This window comes from Rhea pennata, chromosome 2 (genome assembly GCF_028389875.1).
Source record: "Rhea pennata isolate bPtePen1 chromosome 2, bPtePen1.pri, whole genome shotgun sequence".
In the NCBI taxonomy this organism is placed as follows: Eukaryota; Metazoa; Chordata; class Aves; order Rheiformes; family Rheidae; genus Rhea; species Rhea pennata.
The window spans coordinates 21,772,241-21,798,635 of NC_084664.1; the positions used below are offsets into that span (position 1 = coordinate 21,772,241).

The 26,395-nt window shown below is 35.0% G+C and overlaps 1 protein-coding gene across 1 annotated transcript in view; it reads right to left on the reverse strand.

Annotated features, from left to right (window-relative positions):
- Positions 1 to 26,395, reverse strand: part of MALRD1 (MAM and LDL receptor class A domain containing 1) — a 278,695-nt gene that overhangs the window by 89,252 nt on the left and 163,048 nt on the right. The window contains exons 28-29 of the mRNA XM_062567604.1: positions 11,154 to 11,334; positions 1,021 to 1,149 (exon numbers count right to left, since the gene is read on the reverse strand). Of these exons, the coding sequence (XP_062423588.1) occupies positions 1,021 to 1,149; positions 11,154 to 11,334 (310 nt within the window). The remainder of the gene's footprint in view (positions 1 to 1,020; positions 1,150 to 11,153; positions 11,335 to 26,395) is intronic.

Consider the following 26,395-nt stretch of genomic DNA (forward strand, 5'->3'; position numbering starts at 1 on the left):
TTACGAATGTGCTATAGGCAACACTAAGTATTGGTGCATTTCAGTGGTGTACTTCAATAGAATAGAATTGATGCATGTGATGCATTTACTTTCTCTGTATATCAAAATAAATTTTGATCACACTTGAAATATAGCAGAATGTGGCCCTGTGGCTTCAAGATTAAGAATTCAACACAGAGACTATATAGACTATTTAGTCTTCCTTCTCCAAAAGTCTGGTCTGGAAAATGACTGTAAACAAACAAAGAACAAGAGTAGGAGGAGGGACACAATGTTTTACTGCTTTTGAATTTCAAAAGTAAATTGTAAAACCTGTTAACTTGATCCAGATATTAAAACCTGAGTTGTGTCCTTTCATCTCAAACAGAATCAGTAAAGAATTTCTGCAGGCAAATTTTGTCTCAGTTCTTACTGGGACTGCAGAAATATAAACAGACTGGATAATAGTATAACAGTAAGAAAATAATCCAACTCACACCTTTTTATATTTTGATAGTTTTGTAGCACCAGCAAGAGCAAAGAACAATTAATATGTAGCAGTGACACAACTAAGATCACAGAGACAGGGCTAATCTGAAGGAAAAGACAGGCTTGTTTTTACATAGTCACTTTTTATAGCAGAAATGCATCTAAATGCTACTGTGCATTGATTTGCTTATTTGGATTTTTTTCATCCAATTTTGACAGCTCAAAATGCTTTCAGCTTAGTAAAGGATTTTACATTTTTTCTAAGAATTAATTTGTATTGTAATCCATGGATTTTCCTCCTTAAAAAACTTTTTTTTTTCTAACTTGTTTTGTGTATGCTACACTTTTATGACTAAATCATTTAAAAATATTTTTATGCAGTATATATCTCTAAGAATCTGAAAATGTCAGGCTTTCTGTGTTGGGGGATCAAACAACCTGTTTGAAATTGTCTTCTCATGAGCAGCTATGTGAATGCACCTAGGCCATGCTGCAGAATTTAAAATTATCATTTTAATTGGAGATTATATTAATACACAAAGAGATACTTACCACAATCAGCTTCATCTGACAGGTCTTCACAGTCTGGCTTATAGTCACAAATAAACTGAGACGCTACGCAATTCTTGTTCCAGCATACAAAATCAGTGAGTGCAGGGCATTCCCTTGGATTCTCTCCAACTGAAACCAACAGGACATTTAAATCAATATTGGGATTAAATCAGAAGATGTTTGTTTTTATTTGTTTAGCCATTATATACCATCACCTTAGTGATTTACTGCTTCCAACAGATGTTATTTAGTCCCACTCTTCTAATGGTGCATTATGCGTGCCTAGACTACTGTACTGGCCCTTGCTTAAGACTTCCAGGGTGGATTGCATCAGCATGACTCTTTCTCTAGTTTATTTGTTATGCACATTCCATAAAATAGGATCTGTGAGCTGTTAAAAGCAGACAGACTAAAGACTTTATTCTAGTTATAAATATAGAGGATATCACTTGGAAAGTAAGACTATTTTGAACTGTGAGAAATTATTTTAATACTTTTGTACTATAAACTTCTAAAGCCTTTATAAGACACTTAAAATTTCCCCCCCAAAGTTCAGAGAAACTTCTGTAGAGAATGTTTGAGCTATCCAGAAACTCCTCTTATGCTATTTGAGAATTTGTTTTACAGCAGCAATTTTTGATCACCTCTGCAAGTGACTAAAAACAGTGACCAAAAATAAAAGTTGCTTTGTAACCTGCATAGGAAGCAGGGAAATCCAACCATCTATGAACTTTCAGACTATAAAGAAACATAGATAAATCACATTGAGCTGTTCAGCGCATTGAGCACGTAATTCCAGTTAGCAGTAGTTGGACCAGTTTTGGAAGCCCCAAATGCAACATTTAAAATGTACCCCAAATAACCTAAGACTGATTTTCACTCTAGAGCTCCAAGAAGTGCACTGAGATAGAGGAATTCGTTTTGACTCTGTTCATTCTAATATGTTTCATGTTTCCTTCAAACATGACTAAAATGGGACATATCACTAAATACAGTCTGGGCAGAGCAGTAGCAGTACACCTTGATATTTTGCAGAGGCCAATATTTCCAGTGGGAGGTGTTACTTTTGTGAGGGTACTAATTTATTCAAGCAGAAATAATGAACTTTACAGACTGAGGACCTACATTCACATTAAAGTAAAAATGGGAAAGGAAAACTAAATTCGCGTTTTAGTTTAAAGGTGTACTCAAGAAGGTGATACTAACAGCATTAAGATGCAATTCAAATACTTAGACTAGATAATTCAAAGAAAATTCAGTGATAAAGCTGGTTACCTGCAACACCTCACTTGAATTTTCAATTTATAAATATGTATTGAAATAAATAAAATCAGGCTTCAAATGGATATTTAACTTACTGTTTTTTTAACTGAATTTTACATTGTCAATCTGATCAGATGTTTTAGGAGATGGCAGGAAATCCACACACAACAGCACTACCATAAATGCCTTAATCACAAGAAAAGCTTCAGCTGCTGCTCACAGAGATTCCACATGGCAGAGAGCCCTTAACAGAGGAGCAGATTCTCCCTGCAAAATTTGACTGAAGCACTTGATAGGCAAGGCAGTTCTCACACCTCCCTCCAAAACAGTGAAATAAAAGCTGGTAGAAAATACTACTAAAAATTCAGTAAAATGGCTTATCTTAAATTCTGGGGAATGATGTACTGGAAAATTAAGGAACTACTTTAAGTCACTCAGTAACTTAAAATCCAACAGAAATGATTTAACAGCTGCATTATTTAATGTAAGCTTGTGGGGCCAGAAGTCTATACAGATACATTATAAACCAAAAGACAATCAGGCTCTAATTTTTGTTTTTATGTTTCAGACATGCAAGTAATTAATAATATTAATGAAATATTTCCAGAAAAGGAACTGATGCCAGAAAAGAAGGATAAGGAAGCAACAGCCTCTGTTCACAAGGGTACAGTGAAAAGTGTTCTGGAAATTGTTGTTGGCTTCCCTTAGAAAGAACAGACATTCTTCCTTTCCTTTCCCATGAAAAGTGATCACAGAATCACAACATCACAGAATGGCTGGGGTTGGAAGGGACCACTGGAGATCATCTAGTCCAACCCCCCTGCTCAAGCAGGGTCACCTAGAGCATGTTGCCCTGAATCGCATCCAGGCAGGTTTTGAGTATCTCCAGAGAAGGACTCCAGAACCTCTGTGGACAACCTGGTCCAGTGCTCTGTCACCCTCACAGGAAAGTTGTTTTTCCTCAGATTCAGGTGGAACTTCCTGGTTTTCAGTTTGTGCCTGTTGCCTCTTGTCATGTTGCTTGGTACCACTGAAAAGATTCTGGCCCAATCCTCTTGAAAGCCTCCCTTAAAGTATTTGTAGAGATTGATAAGATTCTGTTTTGGTCTTCTCTTCCCCAGGCTGAAGAGGCCCAGCTCTCGCAGCCATTCCTCATAGGGCAGATGCTCCAGCCCTTTGATCGACTTCATAGCCCTACGCTGGACTCTCTCCAGTAGCTCCATGTCTCTTTTGTACTGGAGAGCCCAGAATTGGATGCAGTTAAATGAATAATCAAACTTAAAAATAAAATTAAAGAAGCTTCATTCTAGTATTACTTTAGTGAAAATAGCTTTACTCTCCAAATTTCATCCTTTGCTGAAATTAGATTGTATGAATTACAATTTCCTAGATAAGCTTCATTAGAAGTAGAACTTAACTATATTTGGTACCCTGAAGTACAGAATTTATGAAGCAGGGTTTGCACCAAACTGTGCTTCACAAAAGCATAAAATGAAAGGTTTACACTTTTCTTTTGCTCACCTCAGTGTTCACTATCTTTTACTACATGACTTTTTTTAGAACACTAAAACTTAGCATATTCATCAATAATGTTTCTGTCAAAGGCAATCTTTCACAGTCAAAACTAGATGAAGTTTCTACAGATGCAATTAGGAATCATTGCAAATAAGGTCCTCTTGTGGTATAAAGCTATAGGGCATTCTACTTACTGTATGTGTTATCCAGAAGGCCAGATTTAATCTAAATATATGCACTAGCTCTGAAATAAACAGCAGATTTTACACATTATAGTGACTCTTAGCACAGAATTTCATCTGTAGATCCAAAAGTCTGCTAACAGGCTTTCTAAACATGTTCAAAGCAAGGAAGAATTTGGTGGCTAAGGCCACCAAATAAACTGGAAGAATCAAAAATGCAACCGTGGTTCTGGAAATGCATAGCTGGTTCTGCTTCAAGCAATGCAAGAGTTTACAAATTCTCCTCAACACTTAGCTGTTATATCATGAAACATAAAACCACATGCAAACAAGAAGGGAGGCTTTTATATTTGATAAGATGTGAAAGACTGGCCTCAGGGTGCATCAGCAGGATAAGGAGCTCATGCTCACAATATACTGATGTAGGAAGCTGCCTTATTTTGCCTGTTAACCCTTAAAAGAGACATGACGGAGAAGCACTGAGAACTGAGCAATGAGTCAGGGTCCACCATTCTGGGTTTCACCGCTTTTGAGCCTGCAAGTGGTAAAATTCAAGAAGAAGAGACAAGGCAAAAAAATGGTGGTTCTGCAGAAAAATCTACTTCCTTACAACTATGAACATGTTCAGTTGCAAAGAATAATACCTCCTGACATTGCTTTTCACATGGTCTTTGCCTCTTGGTCCTTTTTGCCTCCCTTCTTCCCTCCCATCCTGACTCTAGTGCAGAGGGCTAAATTACAGCTGAGAAAATTCAGCTGAATAGATGAATTTGAGAGCTTTATCTAATGCAATATCTAAATCAATATTTATCCTACAAAATTACCATCAAGACATTGTTTCACTGTGGTGCTAAAAAAGATTACGACTCAATCACAGCACTATTTCCTCTTACCACAGGAGATTTCTTGTAAGCATCTCATGTGACGCTTATAAGTGAAAAAAAGCACCAGGGTCTCTCCATGTCAAAAGGCAGGTAAAAACTTAAACTCATTGCTCAGGTTCAACAGCTATGTCAAATGACCACAAGGGCTTTCCTAATAAGAATCTGAGAATCAAAAACTGAAGGGAAAGATGGCCACAAAATCTTGTAGTTCAGCTATTGTGCATTTTGTACATCTTAGTAAGAAACAGCAAACAGTCCTGGAGTATTATAGCTGGGTAAATAACTTCTAGACAATGCAATAGGAAGTAGCAAATACTGACTGATCTTCAAGCTGGTGCCGTAGTTCTTTCCTTTCTTTTTCCTCTCTTAAAGAAGATTATCAAAATCATTCCCTGAAGCAAAGTTGTATTTTCTTCTTCAGTAAAAATGAATTTATGTTTTTTAATATGTTTCTAGAAAATCTTCATATGCTAATGAAGATGAAGATCATATTTAAACAATTGCCTTTTATGTAACATGATTAGTGAAATAATTGCTATAGAATATGTATTTTTTTTACAGTTGCAATTTGACTGGGACTATAGACAGTAGTTACAATCTATTGCTCAAAGGAAAAAAAGAAAATAAGTCTTAAAGAAAGTAGGGTCTCCCAAGAAACTACTTCAGCTATTTTATTTTTTGCTTTCATTGTACCTGCTTATCAGATAGTTGAACATATTATTTCTGTGGAAGAATGAGATCTTAACAGGTGCAACACTGAATTCACAACTGAGAGCGAGATGCCAAGATGGCTTTCTCATAATTCATATTCTGGGCTCTATAGGAATTTAGATCTTCCCTCAACATAACTGTGACTTCCCAAGCAAATTTGCCCATACTTCCTCTACATCCCTCCTGAGCCCAATGCCTTCCCTACTGAGTCACTTGTACATTAGATAGGACCATTGGAAGGCCAGTGTGCCCATCTTCCACACTTCCAGAATGAAGATTATTTCTTTCCTGGAACCAAATTCATGTGTCATCTTTACCCGCTGCCAAGTATAATGAGATCAGAGTTCTGTAAGATTTTCACTCGAAAAGGATAAACACATTCATGTTAACATATATTAAGGAAACACACATTAAGTGGAAGCTACCAACATTTACTAGGCTTCTCAAAATGAGTTTTCTGCTACAAAAAAGAAGATTAAATGGATCTCAGCAACTAGCTTGATTTTTATAAATTGACATCTCACCATGAAATCAAATATCAATTACCTTCTAAAGGCAAAATCCAAACATTAGGGTAGCAAATAGGAATTTCACCATTAATTTCAGCAGGTTTACATTGAAGTTTAAGCCAGATAATGCAACTCCAGTGACCCACATCAGAATATACTGACATTAACATACTTATAAAAACACATGAAAAACATTAAAAATATAGTTGAAGGGAGAAAAAAAGAAAGAGAATGATCACAAACCAGATAGCTGGACAGATATTATGACTGAAAACAAATATATATTTTGTGTGACTATATTCCAGAAGCTTTCCCTTCCTGAATTTCCTCACCTCTCAATTCAGGACCATGTTTGTATTGAATACTTCTATTATAAAAGTTGGAAGAAAAGTTTTTCTGAAGTTTCTGAGCAGAAGGAAATAAATTCTCCACTAAATGTAAAGCTTCGCATGATGCGTAACTGAGAATTCAAAGCAATTTTAAAAATAAAAAGGTTGGACTAAGCACCTAAACATAAGGATATTTTAGTTGTTTTCTCTCTGATCTGCAAAGCATTGGTAAAATTCCAATGAGAGGAGATTTCTCCATTGAGAATTTCAAAGCTGCTTGTTTATGGGAGCATGGAAGCAAAGTTGTTCAAAGGATTGCTGTGCTTTCACCTATGGTCCAAGCCATAAGCAGTAGGTGAGGAGGAATACAAATATATTAGAGAGAAAGAAAAAGATTACCAACAGGCGAGGCAAGCTTTATTATATTTTTAAGAAAATTTCTGTTCAGCTCAACTGCCAAAATGATTTACTATTACTAGGAATACTGTGTCATTTTTTTTGCTTTAAAAAAACTGAATATATTTTTAATATCACTTCAGGTATGACTAAATGTGTGTCCCATTTCCCTTAAACAACAGAAATAAAACTTATGAAGTCTGATTCCAAACAGATAACTCACAAAGACTCCTGGAGTTGTAACAATTCTTTCTTCCTTTTTGACTTTTATAACACTAAATTGCCAGATCATGAAAAAAATATATAACTAAGCAATCAACTATTCTAGAAATTTATAGTTGGTTTGAATTTAGAACTATTCAGAACTCATATATTTTGGTTTTTTATTAAGGTAAAATTAGGAACCTTTTTTTAAGCCTGCAAATAATCCAGTGCATGGCCAAAGTCAAATATGTAAAAACATAAGAGATGACCATTCTAAATTCCATTCAGATTACAAACTGATCCGGCACTAAAGTTGTAAAAAGGGTTACTGTTCATGAAGATTCAAACCAAAAGGAGAGGAGGAATTTTGGACTATCTCAAACAATATTAAGAACAGTCTCTCTGGCTGTGACACAACTTCACTATTATTTTTCACAGTTTTCTATAAAAACTATAATAGAAAAGATATTAGTTTTGCAACTTAAATTATATTTGCTATCAAACAAGTTGCTATAACTTTCCTTTCAGAACAAATTGATAAGACTCTCTGCTATACCTTCTTTGTTTCTATCCCTGACAATATTTTCAAGGTCTCTCACATTTTCAACAAATCTAGAGGTGTTTCTTGGCCTTCACTTCCACAGAAATCAGTGAGAGTTGAGGAGAATAAAGCTTGCAGGACAGGGCCCCAGGAGCTCACATAAGTTGTCTGTAACCATATACTGACATAAAACCCATTAACTGATTGACTTTTAAAGGGAAATAAAGTGAAAAGACTCCCCTTTGTCTGTTCAAAGTACACATATAATATGACCACATGCAAAGAAACCTGCAGTGCTAATTTGCATGTAGATTAGCTTGTAGATACACAGTTGATTTCTATAATATACTGTATGACTGCAAGCTGAAGAGAAACACATGTGCAATAAGACACCGTATTTATTAACCTTTGCTATAACCATTGGATATTACTATACTGCAAAAGGCAGTTCACGTAGCAAAATTCCTCACACCACCTGCCTCTCTCTTCTGTCTTTCCTCTCTCCTCCCAGGTACATTATTCCTGCAAATATACAATTATTTTGTCATGCAGACTATAAACCAGGGTCCAGAAATACCTCTGAGAAGCTTCTGAAAGGAGCGTCTGTATGGTGGAGGCTATCAAAAGCACCTCAAACCTCCAGAACTGCCTAAAAACCTTCTTCCTTTACTATACTCTGTCCACTGTAAAGTGGTAAGCACCCATTTTTTCCCCCATGTACTTCAAATTTTTCTCATTTCCATTCCTTCTGTTCACCACACACTTGTTATTCAAGTTTGAATTATTTTCAATTATATTTTAGCATTTTTCGTGCATGGCCTATTTCTCTGCTTGTGCAATTACTGTGGCTAGAATAACTATATTGTTATATGATATTTTAGTTTAACATAGCCAGTCTCAGTGAAAAATACAGATGTGGCCTCCTGCTCCTCTGTGAGATCTTACCCATGTGTCTAGCTCAACAGTTCTGCAACAACAAACATGGTACTTGAATAAACATTGTAAATCAAGCCATTTTGTTGAGAAAAAAACCTCTGACTCCTCCTGGTTTGTATGCTACTCTTGTCCTTTGGGTTGGCAACAATAAGATTGTGTTTGCTGTCTTTTGGCTTTGTTAAAACAGCCACAATAAAAGCAGGTACTCCGTGCTGAAAAAAGACAATTTATACATGACATATTTTCTCTATCCTGAATGCCCCAGGCTTGAGTCAGATGACGAGAAATGTTATTTCTGCGAATCTGGCAAAATATATTTTGTTTGTCTGCTATACAAAGAGAAAGAATCAATAACAAGAAGAATGAAAAGGTCAAATCAGGCTCTCTTGTGTCAGCGTGCCAACAGGAAGGTCAGCTTACCAAAATCTCAGGAAAATTAAACAAGCAGATCTCAACTTGGGGAGTAGATGGGAAAAAAATCGTGCTCAGGGCTGGTGTGAAAGATATTAAAGATAATGCAATCATTTCTCGTTGGCTTTGGTTTGTTCCCTAACTACACTGTAGATACGGGAATAAGAGTGTATTTTTGTTTCCAGATATGTATTTATATACATGTACATAAACACGGTTAAAAAAATATCTGATGGGGAACTAATCCTACTGAAGAACAAAGACATAAGCTTTCAGAACAAACCAGTGAATCCATCAATTACTGTCAAAAAGAAAAAACGTATTACCGGAAACGTGCACCTAAACTTTCATGAAAACATCACTGCGCTTAACACACAAGCTGGAGAGCTTAACACAAAGCTGGAGATGCTTTAAGTGAACACTTCCTCATCATATAAAGATTTTGCCACACTATATGCTACACTACGCTTCAGAAACATATACCATGCAAATGACAGCTCTACAAAGGAGAAGCATCCTGAGTCTCAAACTTTTCTAATCCAGTCCTTTAAAAACTATATTTATAAAGCAGCTTCTGTCTTCCTCTTCAACTGTGATGTTTAAACTTCTATGAGAAAATGTTCCTGTGAATCATACACCCTCAGAAACACTAATTTTCTGCAAGATACATGGGAATACTGTGATGCAGATGGTATAATACCTGTGAAAATCATCATGGTATAATTGCTTTCACAAAAGAGCTTCTTACAGACACAGTGCAATAAAACAAATAGTTGTTGTAATATAATAAGCCAGAGTTACTTTTTGAACTACCTTACCTGTAAAGGCATTTTAATGCAAGATTGGTTCTAAAACAAAATTGACAGCCAGGTTTGCAAGGTGATACACTACAACCAATGTAAATTTCAGCAACCTTAACACTTTGAGAGCTTTAAGGTTCTTCACACGACACCTTTCCAGCTCCCTATTGAAACTATTTCCTTCCTCAAAATGACAGCTCTGTGGCATATTTCCACTAATACTTCAGATTATTATAAAATATATGGAATCAAGACTAAGTACTTTGACATTATATTAAAATATGTTGATACCATCTTTACAAACTTACAAGGAGTTTATTTTCCTTTAAAAGAATACTGTTATTTTTGCTAGCTGAATTTCTTCATTAATCTGACCATGAAATGAAAAGCCTAAATTATTTTAGCCCCAAAATGGGACAAAATCCTAGGAATGTGAATTTAGAAAAAAGCACAAAGGAATCAGAAGCATTTGGGTCCCCCAAATAACTTTCAAGTGTCCATCTACATTGTACTTTTAGTTCAGGACAAAAGCGCATTTTTGAAGCAGCTCTTCCAGTTATATGCACTCTGCATGTTTTGGTTTACACCAGAGAGTAATGGATATGAATGGACAAACTCCATTTTTTCAGATTACACCACATCAACAGATGCTCTCCAGAAGTGTATTTTCCATGTTCCAGCTGCTAATGGGCATCCAAGCCACAGCAGAAAATTAAAGATAGCCTAAATAATCCTCCAAAACTCCTAACTGTGCGGGTACGGAGCCTCAGCACTGATTGTCTCTCTCAATAAATTCACTTGTTTTACAATTCATGCTGGCTCCTGGGGATGAAAACTACATGCTTCTTCAATGGAAGCCACAATCCAAACAACTTTTCCTTTTATTTCTGGAAAAACCCTGTTCCTACCTTACTTAGTCTATGTCCAGTAATACATAATTTAAATAGGAAGAATACCATGTGAGAGAGAGAAAAGTTCTTTTTTATTTTTATTTTTATTTTTTTTACTTTATTGGCATTTGAGTTCTCAATTCATTTTTAAAGCAATAGCATGCCATTTTTATGAATATAAAATAGAGAGCCGTAGGCCTCTCTTAATATAACATGACATAATTTATAAGAACTGTTAGGTACAAAAACACGGACTCAATAACTTAGCATTGAATTAAATAGAAGTTTTTGAAAAGAAAGTTACACAAAACCAAAAAAATTAAGGAAACAAAAATTCTTGGATTTAGCTTCAATGCTTTAGTATAAGAATGCTGCACTTGTGCCAGACTTTCTGTATAAAGAATATTAAAATTATAAGAACAAAATTGAACGTATTCATAATTGATTGTTTGGATAGTGACATTATGGTAAATTCTATAAAGGCATGATATATTCAAAAGGAATCAAGAACATCCTACATCTCCTTTTAACATCCTTCCAGAAACTTCCCTCTTGAACTTACCTATGGTGCAGTTCTTGAACTCTATGTCATCTATTGCTGCTCCTCCTCCTAGGTCTCGGGTACGAATGCCTTCAAAAAAAACTTCAAAATTCCTCAGCTTCCCCAGATGTAACTCAACTTTCATCCATTCATCACTATGATTTCCTGAGTCACTCCATATTTTCACAATTCCATCATCAGTCTGGAGCATCAATAAAATGTGTACTGTTAGATACATATAAACTATGAATTACCAAATACTAGTTTTTGTACAAGAGAGAGAAGATTCTGGAATATACTCCTTCAGTTTTGTTAAGAAATAGTGAACAGATGATTTGTCAGGAGAGTAGGGAAAAATAGCAAGATGAAATGATTACTATACAAATCACATTAACTTCAATAATAGATGGAGTCTCAGAAAGAAATCATCATGTGTATGATTGAACTCCAAAACAGTCTGATCTGGTAGAGCTATATTTAACTTCATATAATCCTGAGATTCATTCTTTGTGTTTAGAACGTATTACTGCATGCAAAGCTAGTCTTCTGTTTTAAAGTTAGGCTACCAGAAAGGCAGAATCTTTAAAAAGTTGCAACAATGGTAGTCAAGAGAGAAAAAAATCTAATGAATATAAAATATTTATATGTTTGGTACAATTTGTTTGAATGGAAATAGTACTTTTCTGATTTTCAAACATGCTAATATATTTAAAAGCTTTTCCTTAAAAGCTCAGTCATACCATACTAAGTGGCAAATCTGCAGTAAATAACACCCTTCATTTTTTAATAGCAGTATTAGAATGCAAATACACTAATTTCAGCTGTTGAGAATAGCTGATCCATATATATGATACTGTGAATAAATATTTGCAAAAGTTGTGTATATGTTCCAGTTTAAATTTCTTTATGACTATGTGACTAATTATCCAAAGTGTAAATCAAACAAAATTATTGGCTAGTCTTTCCTTATCAAAACCCAGCAATACTCCAAACAGGCCTAATAAAAGCACCAGGTGATGCAGCAAACCACTAAGTGCAATGCATAATGAATGTTTTAAGCAAGCAGTGTATGAACACACAAAATCTAAGAAAAATAGAAACAAAAGTAAAAATAGTCAGGGAAACAAAATAATTACATTTATTTATACATAACGAACCTGTTAAATAGGTTTATGTTAATAAGATTGTCTGATGCATATTTATGATGAGAGGAATAGAAAATGAAGCTAGGTGTTTTTGATATTGTATGCCAAGTAGGAAAGTGCAGACAAGCATACACAAAAATATTATATTAGCTGATTCTGAACTGTAGAATTTGCAGTATTGTTCATATTTTTCAGAAGAAGGTCCTCAGACTTACCACAGCATGGAAAAACAGAGATGTAGCTTGATGATGGAAATCATTATTAATTGCAGAGGTGTTAGTTGAAAGAATGGTGGTTTTACATTAAATTGCTCAACAGGAAAGAAAATACAGGGAAGGGTCTCCACCAGCAAAATCCATAGCTACTCAGCTGAACAAATCTGTATACACATAATGGTGTTGTAGCAGCAGAGGAAGCAGTTCTAAGTCATGATGACTGAGCACACAAGCATCTACAGAGGCAAACTTAGGCACTGCTTCATTAGTTATGTCTCATTGGTTTAAAGCCAGTGACACACTCTGTTAAAGGGAGAAAATGATATTAACAGCACTTTGTTGGTGCTTTGATGGTTGATGACAGTCACGATTTACTTTATGTATTTCTCACAATAAGATTTCTAAACCTTTTTATTTAGATTGTCAAAGATCCAGTCATTCAATAGGGCATGCCAAGCTCTTTTCAAATCTATAATCAATACAGCTATGGGGGACTGGAATAAGAATGAATGCGAGATCCTCTCTAAAAATTCCAATTACGTTTCTTCCTGAAAATAGTTATAAATGAAAAAATTTCTGTCTTTGTAGAGGATCCTAGGCTATATACAGCTCAAAAAGGGTAAATATAGTAATGAAAGTTGATTTTAATAGTAGTAAAATTTTCTGTCAAATCTAACTTAATTTTATTCACATATTTTTCTTCTTCAAGAAATATGTAGTAATTTAATTATTTCAGTAACTCCAAAATATCCATTCCATTGATTCTAATCTTTTTGAATAACCTCCAAAACAGGATTATATATTATTAATTTGTTTAGTCTGGAAAAATCTTTCATCTATCCATGACATGAATAAAATGGATGAATATGAAGAGTTACATTTGGCTATACGGTCTCCACCATGGAATACAAAACAAAACTTACAAGAGTAGCACTTTGTAGCATTTAATCCATTTGTGGTCTCTCAAACCTATTCTGTCTGACCTTGAGAACTCTTTGGAATGGGGAACTTTCCAAAACATTATTTATAAGAAATTACAGATTAATTTTACAAAAGCATTTTCAGTGCTGTATATTGACAGGGGAATTTAAGAGATTTAAAATGAAGTAGATATTAATAATACTAAATGATAAAGGAATTCCTTTCAATTAGTGCATTTAAGTGAAAAAGAAATACTCAAAACTTGTAGGCATTGCAACATTAAATCCCAATTCTATAAAAATTGTATGTTTAAGTTTGGATGATAGAAGTCAATAGAGCTTCTTATAATATATAGAGATGAATATTTATATAAATTTCAGTGGGTGTTAAATGTAGCACAGTTAATGATAAAATGGGTCTCAGTTTTGCTCTTAGGCAGATTTTGATTGATTTCTTACTACATTTTATTACATTATATTCTGTTCTGACATGTTACATTTATCATGCTGATTTCTGAGTAAAGGGTGCTGCTAATAACAGGTAATACTGGTCACATTTCTTCATAAAAGTGCATGTAAGATGTGTTAGCAATCAGTTTACACTAGGCATCATAACCATAAAGTAACAAGATTTTATGCAATTATGAGAACTTTAGGGCATTCTTTTAACAGTGAAACACTGAAATATGAAGAAAACTTTCTGCTAAAAAGAAAATAGTCAAAGAGAACCTTTACAAAAGCAAGAAGTGATAGCATCCTTGCACTTGACAAGACCTTAAATACAAGTACCCAAATAAAACGTAGACGAGAAAGCTGCTTCTTCCTCTGGCTGAGTTCAGGCAGCAGCAATTTCTGTACTATAGCAGCTCTTCACAAAGCATGAAAGGCTGGTTTTTACTTGCTCAGCTATAGCTATACATTTGAAAACAAAAAGAAATCTCATCTGCTGCATAGCAGCATGAAGGCTTTTCTACACTGGAGTACAAAATACAAGCCTTGCACATCGTGTGCTGGAAACAACCGAGGAGAAGGTGAGAAAGGTGAAGACAGAGTGAGGTTTGACACCACTCCTCTCCCTAGGCCCAGAAACTGGAGCTGGCTTGGCTATATCCTTTTCCGGATACGTACTTGGCATGAGAAGACCATAGTTTGAACTTTATCAGCTTTGTACATTTCATCTCATGAATTATTGTTTCGTTTTCTGCATTCTCCAGCCATTTAATCTGTCTAGTGCTTTGTCATTTCTTTGATATCTTTGGAATGTGTTTGCTTCAAAACCAAACACAAATATGACCTGAGGGAGAAAATCAGTCTGTGCATCCAGACATCCTGTGACCTTTTTCAACCGTATATATGTATCGATATAACAGAGCTGTATGACAATCAGAAGAAATGTGTCTCAGTGTAGAGGAGGCTGGAGGCCTTGTTTTTATGAAGCTTTTCTTCTGCTGACACATACACATACTGAGTGTCTGCACTGCTACTCAACCTGGGCCGATGGCAAAAGTTCCAGTCTACCTCTACGTTCCATCAGACTGATAAAAATTGATTAAGATCTGTTGCTTTGACATAAAAGTACCAACTAGAAACCAGTTTACCTGAAAGCAAAACTCCTATCTGTCCAATGAAAAGGCCAAGCTGAAGTTCTGAATTTGAAACTTGATTGTAACTTTTGTCTATCAAATATATGTAAGCCTTTGAAAGAAAGAGAGCACTAGCTCCCACTGATGCAGAATTCACAAGCAAAATATTTTTGACCTTGGGCAAAGTCTCTTATCTCTATTTTGTCTAGTATAATAATGTATTATTAGTCGATTATTATCTTGGGCAAGATATCTCATTTGACAGTAAAAGACAAATGATGGCACATCACTGCTACCACATGACCACTAACAATTTTTTTCTGTTCTGACTAAAATCTTATGCTGTCTCTTTGATATCTTTTTGTGGATTTCTCCCTCAGCTGAGGGGAAATGTGGCCAAAAGAATTTAATCTTTCTTTCTTATATTTCCTTTTACAATCACTGTGAACGCTCCACAACCTTACATGCCACTGAAGCTTGTAATTTTTTCAGTGCTGATCTTCTTCTAAATCCTTATATGGTCTATATTCACATTGTGTAAGCTCTTTCTGTGTAACATCTCAAATAATATCAAAAGTTAAAAACTCTGGAGAAGTTCTCATTATCTCATGGGTTGAGTATTACTAAAATCTTCATCTAACTCTTGTCTTATGGTCTACACAGCTCATTCTTTAGACTATTTTTCCTCTTTGTGAACTAATTTCACCTTTCCTCTATAACACCAAATATTCTCTCTACAATATCAAAATAAAACATATCAATATGTCATTTATACTGTAATATTCACTTTATCTTTTATTCACTATCAAGAAGCTCCTTCCTGTGCTGGTCTGACTCAGGATGCAGTAATCCATTGTGCATTTATTACCTCTTCACATTTACAAATCCTGGTTTCCTTTGCCCCACTCCTGTTTTGGGAAAAGAACCATTTCTTCTTTCTTTGCTGTGAGGTCTAGAAGAAAATCTTACCAACAGTTAGGATGTGAATGCGCTTATGTGACTTGTAGTCAGGATGACCAACATTGTTCCATAGTTTCTTTGAAAACCCAGGGAATCGGTCTGTCAGTCCGATAGTCTCTCTTCCTATGCCTATACATCTGTCAATGCTTCAACTATAATATCTAATATTTAATTAACGCTTGAATAATGAATATTTTGGGAGGCAATAATTATCATTTTGTTCATGTTTAGCATGGCATTTATATCATTGAACTAACAAAAGGACTTCCAAGTATTATAATGAAAAAACAACAATTGTTTTCCTGTTCTTGGGATTTCAGGTATTTTACTTATGTAAATAAATATAGAATCACTAGAACTTTCATGAAAGAAGGAGGTGCACAAAGTTATTACAAGAGCAGGCAGCAGTGTCACTATACAAACATAATTACAGCAGTCAGAACAGTCCAAATATTTCAGGACATTGAAAATGAAACAGTAGTGTTGCCCTATTAAACCTTTCGACAGACACCAAAGTATTTTGGGGTCCAACAGGTTAACCTGGTAAAATGTATATCTATGACAGAAAGGAGAGAAATTTAATCACATTTATCAGCAATGTGATTCATTATAGGTCCTGACTGTGATAAACTAACTTAAGTATATTTATTCCTGAACTTCCAGAATGGTAGAAAGGGAGAGAACCAGCTGTCACAATATCCTTAATGATCACCTAATCCTGCTGCAAACAAAAACATTTAAAAAGAGTCTTTGTTGGTCGTATACATAACCTTTATAGAATAAGTGGACCCTAGACCACAACAGAGGAACACCTGCTGGTTTTCCACGTGTATTTATACTTTGGACTTACTTGTACATTGTATGCGATCTACCATTTATTGGTTCAGAGCTGTTGCTGGGCAACACCTCTGAAAAGTTGCTCAGAACAATTTTTTTACAATCTGTTTAGTAATTTGTAGTTTAACAGCACTTGAAATCAAGCTGAGAAATTCTGTAAATCCAATCTAAATGACAGATCAACTCACAAAATTTCTTTTCATCACGAAAACGCACACCAAGATCACCAAAAACAGATGTGAAAGAGGAGGTTTTAGTTGCAGGCTCTGAAAAGTTATTGAGTTATTAACTGCATGTCACTGCCCTCTATGGGTCAAATGCAGTGGAAGGTCAAGTTGAGGTGATAAGCCGACATTAGGGTAAATTTAGGAGTAATGGATTTTTCCATTAACTTGTAGCAGTAGGTCCTATTCTTTCACTGTCCCATCATGCTGAGTGATATCTGCTCTGAGTATAGAAGAATTACATCTATGAAGACAGTAAAATGTTTAGATCTGTACATTTATATGCCTAGGCATATTGGTAAATTCCCATTCATATTCAGAAGATTTTTTACCTACCTTCTGATAGTCTGAGGGGAGTTATTTCTTAATGATTTCATTACATTGCAATTCAGAATCTTATTCATGCTTGCCTTCATCTGAAGAGCTATCTAAAGTGGTTATAACCTCTCTGCTGAGAAGTTCAGGAGGAAAGTATATCTTACTGGGCCCAATATCCTCATGAATTCACCTGAGGAAATTAAGAATGAAGAAAAGGGAAGGCTTTCTTCCTGTCTTTTACTATTACTATTACTTTAATTTTGCAGCCAGGTTTTTCCTATGCAGCACAGAACCATTATTACTCTTAAGGCTACATTTCTAACAGTCAGAACACTACTAGGAACTGAATCTAAAGCATGCAGGAGTATGTAATTCTCCGTTACATGATATTGCAAAGAAACTTCTTATGAATACACTTTCCACTCTCTTATGAATACGCTAAGTATTCCAGATGCAATTTAAAAGTCCTGCTATGAGACAATCTTCCTTGTTACTTCTGCAGTCAAATAGCAATGATTCCCAGTTTTTGTTCGTCATCTGTACCTCTCCTTCTATTCATGTTCTGGGCTAAGAGGGGTTCAAAATCTTTCCCTGGTTCATATGCATCTGTTTTTTACAACAGGAGAGCCACAGGAAATGAAACTGGGTTTACCAAATGGATAGAGGCAATGAAACTTTTGCTAAATATTCCTGGCTTACTCAAACCAAATATACTTGATGGGTTTTTATCAGAAATAGAATATTTTCAAGTTATTCATCAAAAAACTTAGTTGTTTACTATTAATACTGTTAAGAGACTTCTAGGATTCACAGAATCCTGAAACACAATGTAAATTTACCTGTCATTACTCATTTCTCTGCTTTTTGATACTTTTTTACTCTGCCTTTTATAAGAGTATTTCAGAAACGCAGTCTACTTTTTAGATTGAATCTTCTATGTTGCACATTTCATTAACTAGTTAACTAATAAAAATTTTAAATGAAGTTTTGCTTTCCTTGATATAGTAGCCACCTTAAAACCTTGTGATGATTGACTAAAGAGTTTAAAGGAGTATCTATGATGAGATCCGCTCTTTCTTGCTTCCTGCTTTTACTCAGCAAGGAGTGGAACACGATCCTTCGCTTATGTACATTGAGGCAAAAGAAGTTTGAAGGAAGAAAAATTACAACTTTTGCTTTTCTTTTGCGCATATTTTAAGCACGCTTTTCTATTTAGCTGTAGCTCTGCAAATAACTGATCAGTGAACATCTATCTTCTTATTTGGATCTTGTTGCTTGGGAGTGCCCTATTTTCAGAAAGTGCTGACAGGCTTCCTAATAGATTTGGGCCTTTGTTACCTCAACACTGCAACACATTGCATCTTTAATGATTTCCTAGGAGTGAGTCCTTTATTCGTAGCTTGCAAAAAATACACACTAAAATGCAGTAAAACTGAAGACTGATACTTCTCTTAAAAGAAAATATCTGAATTATTGTGTCATCTTCATGTAAAGCTATTTTCAAAAGCCCTTGACAGTTTTGAGCTCTCTTTTCATTTCTCACAGATTTTCTCTTAAAACTTAACTTCCTAAAAGAATATTGTTTCAATTATTTGAAAATATTCAGTCACTGAGCCCTACAGAGTTGGGCCTTTTATTACATTCAAGCCAAAAAAGCTCTACATCAAACACCTAGACCAAACCACATAAAATCTCAAATCAGTAAATTGATTTGTATGGGACAAAATATATATTAATTTATATGTACTGAAGTCACTCAAGATTTGAACTTTAGATTCACTTTTTTTTTTCTTTTTTTCTCCAGTAGAATGACATTATTTACTTATTACTTTATTTGTGTATACTTCCTCGGTTTTTAGTTTGGATCTTAGAGATAAATCAAGGAACAGGCTGTTTTCTGTCTGATTCAGTAGAAGTAGAAATTTTACAGCACTACCTATTGTCTTGAAATTCTCAGTGTTCAATATGGTAGACTATACATGAGATCAACTGGTTGCACCAAAACAGAGTTCTAAATGGTTACATCATTTCTGCCTGAAAGAGGAATTAGATGGCCAGAGGAGGAGTAGACTGTTCTTTTTTTATACTACGTTACTGACAGTTTGAGAAACCAAAGTAGAAAAAAAAAAAAAATCCAAATGGCTTAATACAGGAAAAGTAACCAAAAATAGGAAATAAAATGAGACTCTTCAAGAAGCTGGCAACAGGAAGAAAAATGAGAGTAGACAGTAAGGTCATGAAAATATGAGCTATGAATGAGCATGCCTGTCCTCTGGCATGCTGTCAATCACCATGCTGATAATAGTTCAATACAAACAATTCACTTGGACTTTATAACAGTACTAGTTACAGTAACTCATCTTAGCTTTGACAGGCTACTTTACTTTAGAGAAAGATGTGTACTATGCAAATACAAGCAAAACAAATAAAACCTTCACTCATGTTGTTAATCATGTAGGAAAATCCAGGTAAAGCAATAGTTACATACTACTATGTACTTAGCTTCTGCTTTGAGAATTTGTCTCTCCAGTTTAGTAAGTCTATAGAAACTTGTGGTTAAGATTACCATTATGCTTAGAAAATCACTGCTAATTATCTTAAGGCTGAAGCGCTGCATCAAGCATACAATTTCAAAATTAATAAATCCACCTAGAAGAGCTCTGAGAGAGACAAACAGAAACAAATTCCACAAAGGGAGATCTTTTAAAGTTTAAGGTTGTACTTTCCTTCACTAAGCACACTGAGGGATTCTGAAATATTCAGCAAAGAAAGAGAGGTGGCAAAAAAATTAAAAAATAAAATAAATAAAGCAGATAACAAAACTGCAATAATCTGCGCAGTAATGATCCAAAAAGATGGGAAAATCTAACAGAACAGTAACACAGCAAAGTAGATTTTGCTTTATGGATAGGCTGCTGAAAGTGATGAGTTTACTAAAGTTCCACTAACCTCAGTGGAGATTCATGATACTCAGCACTAAAAAGAATGTATTAAAAATAAGTTTCTCCCCAGTTTTCCAGAGACATATTTTGGTATGCCATATGCTGTTTAGTATGTTTCTGCCTTCTATAAAACCACTCAAAAACAGAAAATCAAGATGATCAAATGGTGTCTCTAAAAATTATATGATCCTAGCAAAATGTATACTGCCTAAGTATGTTAGTATGCATGAAAAATAGGCTTCACTTTTAAGGACAACTTACAAAATCCTATAACTGCATTTTCACAGTGAAAAGAAGGAAAACAGCAAGATGAAACACTGATTTTTCAGCCTTCTGGCTTTTTATTAGAGAGTCTGTATGTATTAGTCTCAACAAATTTTTATAATCGGAGTTAATGACAAAGCCCATCCATCCATACCCTTCATTTCCTTTGTGCAAAACAGTAAGATAATTTTCACTCTCTGAAAAGTCATTTTCCCCAGTTTTAATTTCCAAAATTAAAATTACTGTAATAAAGGGGTTGTATTTCAGTGAGCAATATGCATTCTAATGAACAATTTTGTTAAATAAACTTCTACCATTGATGAAATTATTTTAAATATTCCAATTCTGGAATTCTGCAACCTCATAGTAAATACCTTTCAGAGTATCCAAAGGCATTAACAGTTCACCTTACCATGAGTCCCAGCACTCGTAATATTTCTAAAAGCTAAATGGTAAGATTCTTGACTCTTAGTTGTTGTAAATTCTTAAAGTCGGCTTCAAAAACACCTCAATAAGAAGTGACTAGTAATTCAGCTGGAGAAAGGATTTTTTTTTTCAAGTAGGTACAAGGGTCCAGGAATGCCAATTAAGTAGCTCATTAGCAAAGATGAAATTATAGTTAAAAATCCTTTATTTTGAGAAAGAATTCTATACTAGGATTAAAAGAGTAACATGATGATTCTCTTCAAATTATTCTGTAAATACCATCTTATATTTTCTGGTTTATCCTGTCAGAACTATTAAATCTACCAGATTTCATTAAACCCAGCTTTCATTTATAACCAGTAAAACTCTTCTGTTTCCTGTTTGAATCTTTTCACATAATACTTTCCATTAAATATGCCTCTTTGTGCTTTGGCTCTCAAAATATGTCTTAATTCTGTACATTATCCTTACCAGTTAGGATGGAGTAACAGAACAGCTCTTTGTAAAAGCCAGTTCATTATGCAGCTTGTACTACTCTGTCCTGTCTTTAGACAACTTTTCTCTTCGTATGGAAATTTTTTTTCATTGCTCTCTAGCATAATTCACCTCATTATTATTTTCTTTTTTAGATAGTATAAGGGATACAATTGTGATTGCTTGAATTTCTTTTTTCAGTTCATTCTACTGCTAAGTTTGAGTAATAGTAAGCAGCAAAGCCATTTTTATAATCCATCAGTATTTTCAGCAACTTAGTTTAATTTTGTTTCAAACCCTGTCACACATTTGTTTCAATCATTTTTTTTTCAGATTTCTTCAGTTTGTTCCCACTGCAGAGCTAAGGCAACTGTAATTCTGTGAAAAAAAAAACAAAGCTAATATTTGGAATAATCAATGTTACAAAACCTCTAGGAAGACTTTGAATAATTATTACCATCTGTAGTGCCAAACATAGTAACAGTATGCCAGACTTTGTATAATGACAGATCCTTGGATTATAAAAGTCAAACCTCTATTTACACTGACTGCCTAAATATATGCAGAAAATATACAGTAAAAGATGCAATAAAAGTTTATAAATCAAAATCATAACAAGGTGATATCTCATGCAGAAATGAGATAATCTCAAACATGTCATGTTTCTTCTGCTATAGGGCATATTCTGAAGACCCCATACGTGAAGATATAAAATGCAATATCATGTATCAAATTGCATTTTTTTATTACACAGCCTTAACTCATGCTTTTCCACATATCTTGAGTGCAAAAGCAAAGATCTTCAAAACAGTGTTGATGGATCTTATCACTTCTTAGCATTTAAGAACTCTATTTTAGATCACCTTACCTTCCTGTTTTTGCATTAGTGTCCTCTTCTATCAGTTGGGTGATGGAAAGAGAGGAATAATATAAATTAGTCTTCCAAATAGGATGTGGATGCCACTACTAGCTTTAGACTTGATGGTAACATCCACATTGCAGCCTCATTTCAGAGCACCCATCAGAAAAGGAGCTGGGCAGACACAGCCCCTGGGTGTCTTGCAAAGTCTGGCATGCAACCAGCCATGGTGAAATTGGTACATGGGCAAAAGTCACACCTCAGAATCGCAGAGTGCATGAGATATAGCCAGGATCTCCTCTAGCAGGATTGTGAACCACCTTTTTTCATGCATGTCTGTGCTCATGTATTTCTGTACATTGTTTGAATTCAGTCAGATGGTGCAGAGTTGCTTGCTGTTGGCAAAAGGCATCTGCTGTTGCATGTGAAGCATGTTAGTCTAATCAACTATATGGACTGAAGCACTCTTTGAGTGACAGGCGTCTTGCTTCCATGGGCAAACAGATGTCTTGCTCATGGGACTAGCTTTTCTTCTTTGAAGCTTTGACAGTGAATGAGTAATGGACTTCATTTTCCCCTTCAAAGGCCGGACAGCTGTGACCCTGACACTACAGTTTCTCAAGTAAGAACCATCTAATTGTATTTTTACAATAACAAATTAAACTAGTAGGTCTCTAAAGCTTCAATACCTACTGGAACAAAATATTTAGCCAGGTGAGGAGAATCTTTGCATGTTTCCCCTATGTGATAGGTGTACACCAGAAGGAAAGAAGAGTATATGAGAATGTTTCCTGCTGTAAAAGGGGAATAGGATTTGATGTCTCAGAAGCTCTTCTACAGCCCAATGTTCCTATGTCATGTCTAATATTTATCTCCCTTCAGGCAGCTCTGAGAGGTAGGTTTCCTGGCTGTCATCGCAGTCTGTAATGATAGTGATTGTATGGATTAACTATGTTACATCTGACTGACTGCCTTCATGAACAGCGACCTCTGGATACCTAAATCTCTTTGCTGGCACTGAGGTACATTCCCGCACTACATTTTAAAGGACATTAACATGACGAGACAGTCAGAAGTATTTTTCTAATCACAATGTTGCAGTGTTTTCAAAATTAATTCCACTAAGTGAGAATCACGGACTCAATCTGTATGAAAGCCCTCTCAGCTCTTTCAAAGGTGAAAATTTGCTCATTGAAGAATTATAGTGTTACCATTATTGCTATTTTGTAAAATAAAAATCCTGGGGCAAAGCCAATTCATTTGAATATAAACATCTGGGATCTTTCACAGAATTTACACTTTTTTTTTTTTTTTTTTGGTTTAATGTTTCACTTTAGTGATTCACCTCAAAAAATACTTTGTTTCTGTATATGTAAACTGAATGTAATAACTGTAAAACATATCATTACAGGGACTCTGCTGAGAAACAATTTACAACTTTGGAAAATGAGTACATACATTTGCTGTTAACACGTTTTCAAAAAAACCCAGATTTCTTAATGGCAAGACAACAAAATCATAAGACTAGCAATAGTAATTAACTATTGTACAATGACTTTAAAACTTGTACAGTTTTACTGAATATTTACTGAATATTGTCACTTCTTCAAAGTGACAAGTCTGCAGGGCAAAGATTGACGTGAATGTTCCGTACTTGTTACTGAAAAGGAACTTAATATGCATTTGTGCATGAGAAGCGTGAGAGAGTGATTATTGTCAGTCAGATGTCATCCTCTCTTTGATGCAGTGGGATGTTCACTCGGATATAACTGCACTTTTGTGTATGTGTGTGACATTTACCTCTACAGTCTACTCATATTCCTATTAGAACGTTCTTTTCCATTTGATTGTGTTGCTTTTGAGTTTGTAGAAATATAGAACAGATTCTCTGGGATATTGGACGAACTAGACAGGCTCAAGGGAGTCAGAACAGGAAGGCTGAAAAAATAGCAAGCTCTTCATACAGTCAGGGCTTGATTACATGTTTTTCAAGCTGCACTGTGAATTGCTCCTGAGCAAAGAGACATCTTTAAGAGGAATATTCAAGTCCTGTCTCTGTAATATCTGAGGGATACAATTATTTATTTCTTAAAGATTGCCATGGAAGCAGAGATGTGATTTAAAAATCTAATTTACAGTTACGGAATATATTCCCTACAAATTGAGGGCTCATAACTGAACAAACATTTTCATGTTAAAACATTTCACTTTCCCTACTTCTCTCCCCAGTGGCTGCCACTACTCTTCAAGAACTTATAAAGTTCTTGGTATATAAATATATAAAGTGTGTTTGGGATGTAGAAGTTTAAAGTTTCCATATAGATTCATGAGATCTGGGTGTTTGTACTGCCAGCATAGATCTGAAATATTTGTGCAATTATCCAAAAATATTTACTCAATTATCCCAAATCTAAATATCTATTGAGTAACATTTTAGAATGTACCAATGTATTTTATTGAATGTTTTATAGTACTATTTGATAAGACATTACATACAGTTAAATTTCTACAGGGAACTACAGGCCCTTTTCATTTGATCTCTTGTAGGTATTTACTTTGGGATGAGATAAATCGTACTCAGCACTCTCTTGAACATGCTGCAAAACCCAACAGTGACAAAGAGAGTCTATGGTTACTGTCTCAATTACTACGCTGTACATATCTACTTTTAGCTACTGAAATACCACCCATACTGTGACAAAGTACCATTTAAGAGCAAGTCTTGCAATTTTAAATTATTTCTGAGAAAAGAAATTTAATTGGCTGAAGGAAAAGTGGATGACAGAATGTAGAAATATTTGGTTGCACCACATAGAGGCAGAATGATAGCTTTGAAAACAAGCACTAACCAGACTTAAAAGAGAATTTGTAATAACTTTCAAGCAGTCAAACATAAATATAAATAAAACTAAGAAAGAACAGGAAATTCAGTGGCATTCCCCCCCCCCCCCAACACGACAAAAAAGGCATGGACATGGCTTATTCCATTATCATTTTGGTCTTCAATGAAAAGCTAAGGGTCCCTCCCTGAGGTTCCTCAAACTTCTTCCATTTCTTCCCAGTGCAGCAAGTGTTACATAACCCATTTCCATTTTACAATTTCAGTACCTGTGATAAGCCTGACTTGCTATTTCCATTTTTCTATTTTTTTCTAGATATTGCAGACAGTGCAGAAGTTCAGCATGAGCTCTCTAAATGGTTTATTCCCTAAAGCTAATAAGCACAGAACTAATTATCAGAAGAATATAAAGCTCCTTTTGTGAACTGAGAAAATAGTGCAACATTAAAAAATGCAAATCAAAGGAAAAATATGACCTCTGAATGAACAAACAGCTCTAGTGAGAGGGAGAACTCCAGTGGATTCACGATATAATGTACTTCCCTCACCTCTCCTGCCACAAAAATTCAGAAGAGGATATTTTAACCTGAAGAAGTATAAGAAGTTCCTACATTAATGGCATCGTACAGGTGCTACTGCAAGATTTTTAGCTGACTGGCATACTTTTAAAACATGAATTAGGTGATTTGCTTTAAGGTACTTGGCATCATTTAGCACCGTGTGCCTTCTTGTCTCACTACAGACTCTCCAGTACTTTCTTCCTCATGTGACCACAGCTTTTCCAGATGTCATTTGCAGGACCATTCAGATTTTAAGTTAAGCACAGTAAAGTTTTCCATTCAAGCTGAAACTTTAAGATTGGTCTGCTGAAGATAGCTCATCTCTTTCAAACTCTCTGCATCATAATGGTCAAGAGATTTCAAATCTTGCCTGAAAAAAATATTTCATCTCCTTCTACAACAAATCTTGGTACAACTTGGAAGGAGCCAGCAATACTGACTTAAACAGAGTATATCACTGACGAAGGCAAAGCTTAAGTTAAAATAAGTACAGCTAATGAGTTAGGAGAAGATTTTCGTTAGTTGTTAGATCTGCTAATCCCTCAACATAGCCTACATAATCCTAAAGCAGCTAGGCTGAAAAAAAGCAGAATTCACACACTCTTAGTAATGCTTGAAGAACACAGCTGGAGCATTAAGTGTTAAAGGGACGACAACCTACTTGAATCATTTTGTGACTGCTAATAAGCATTTTGAT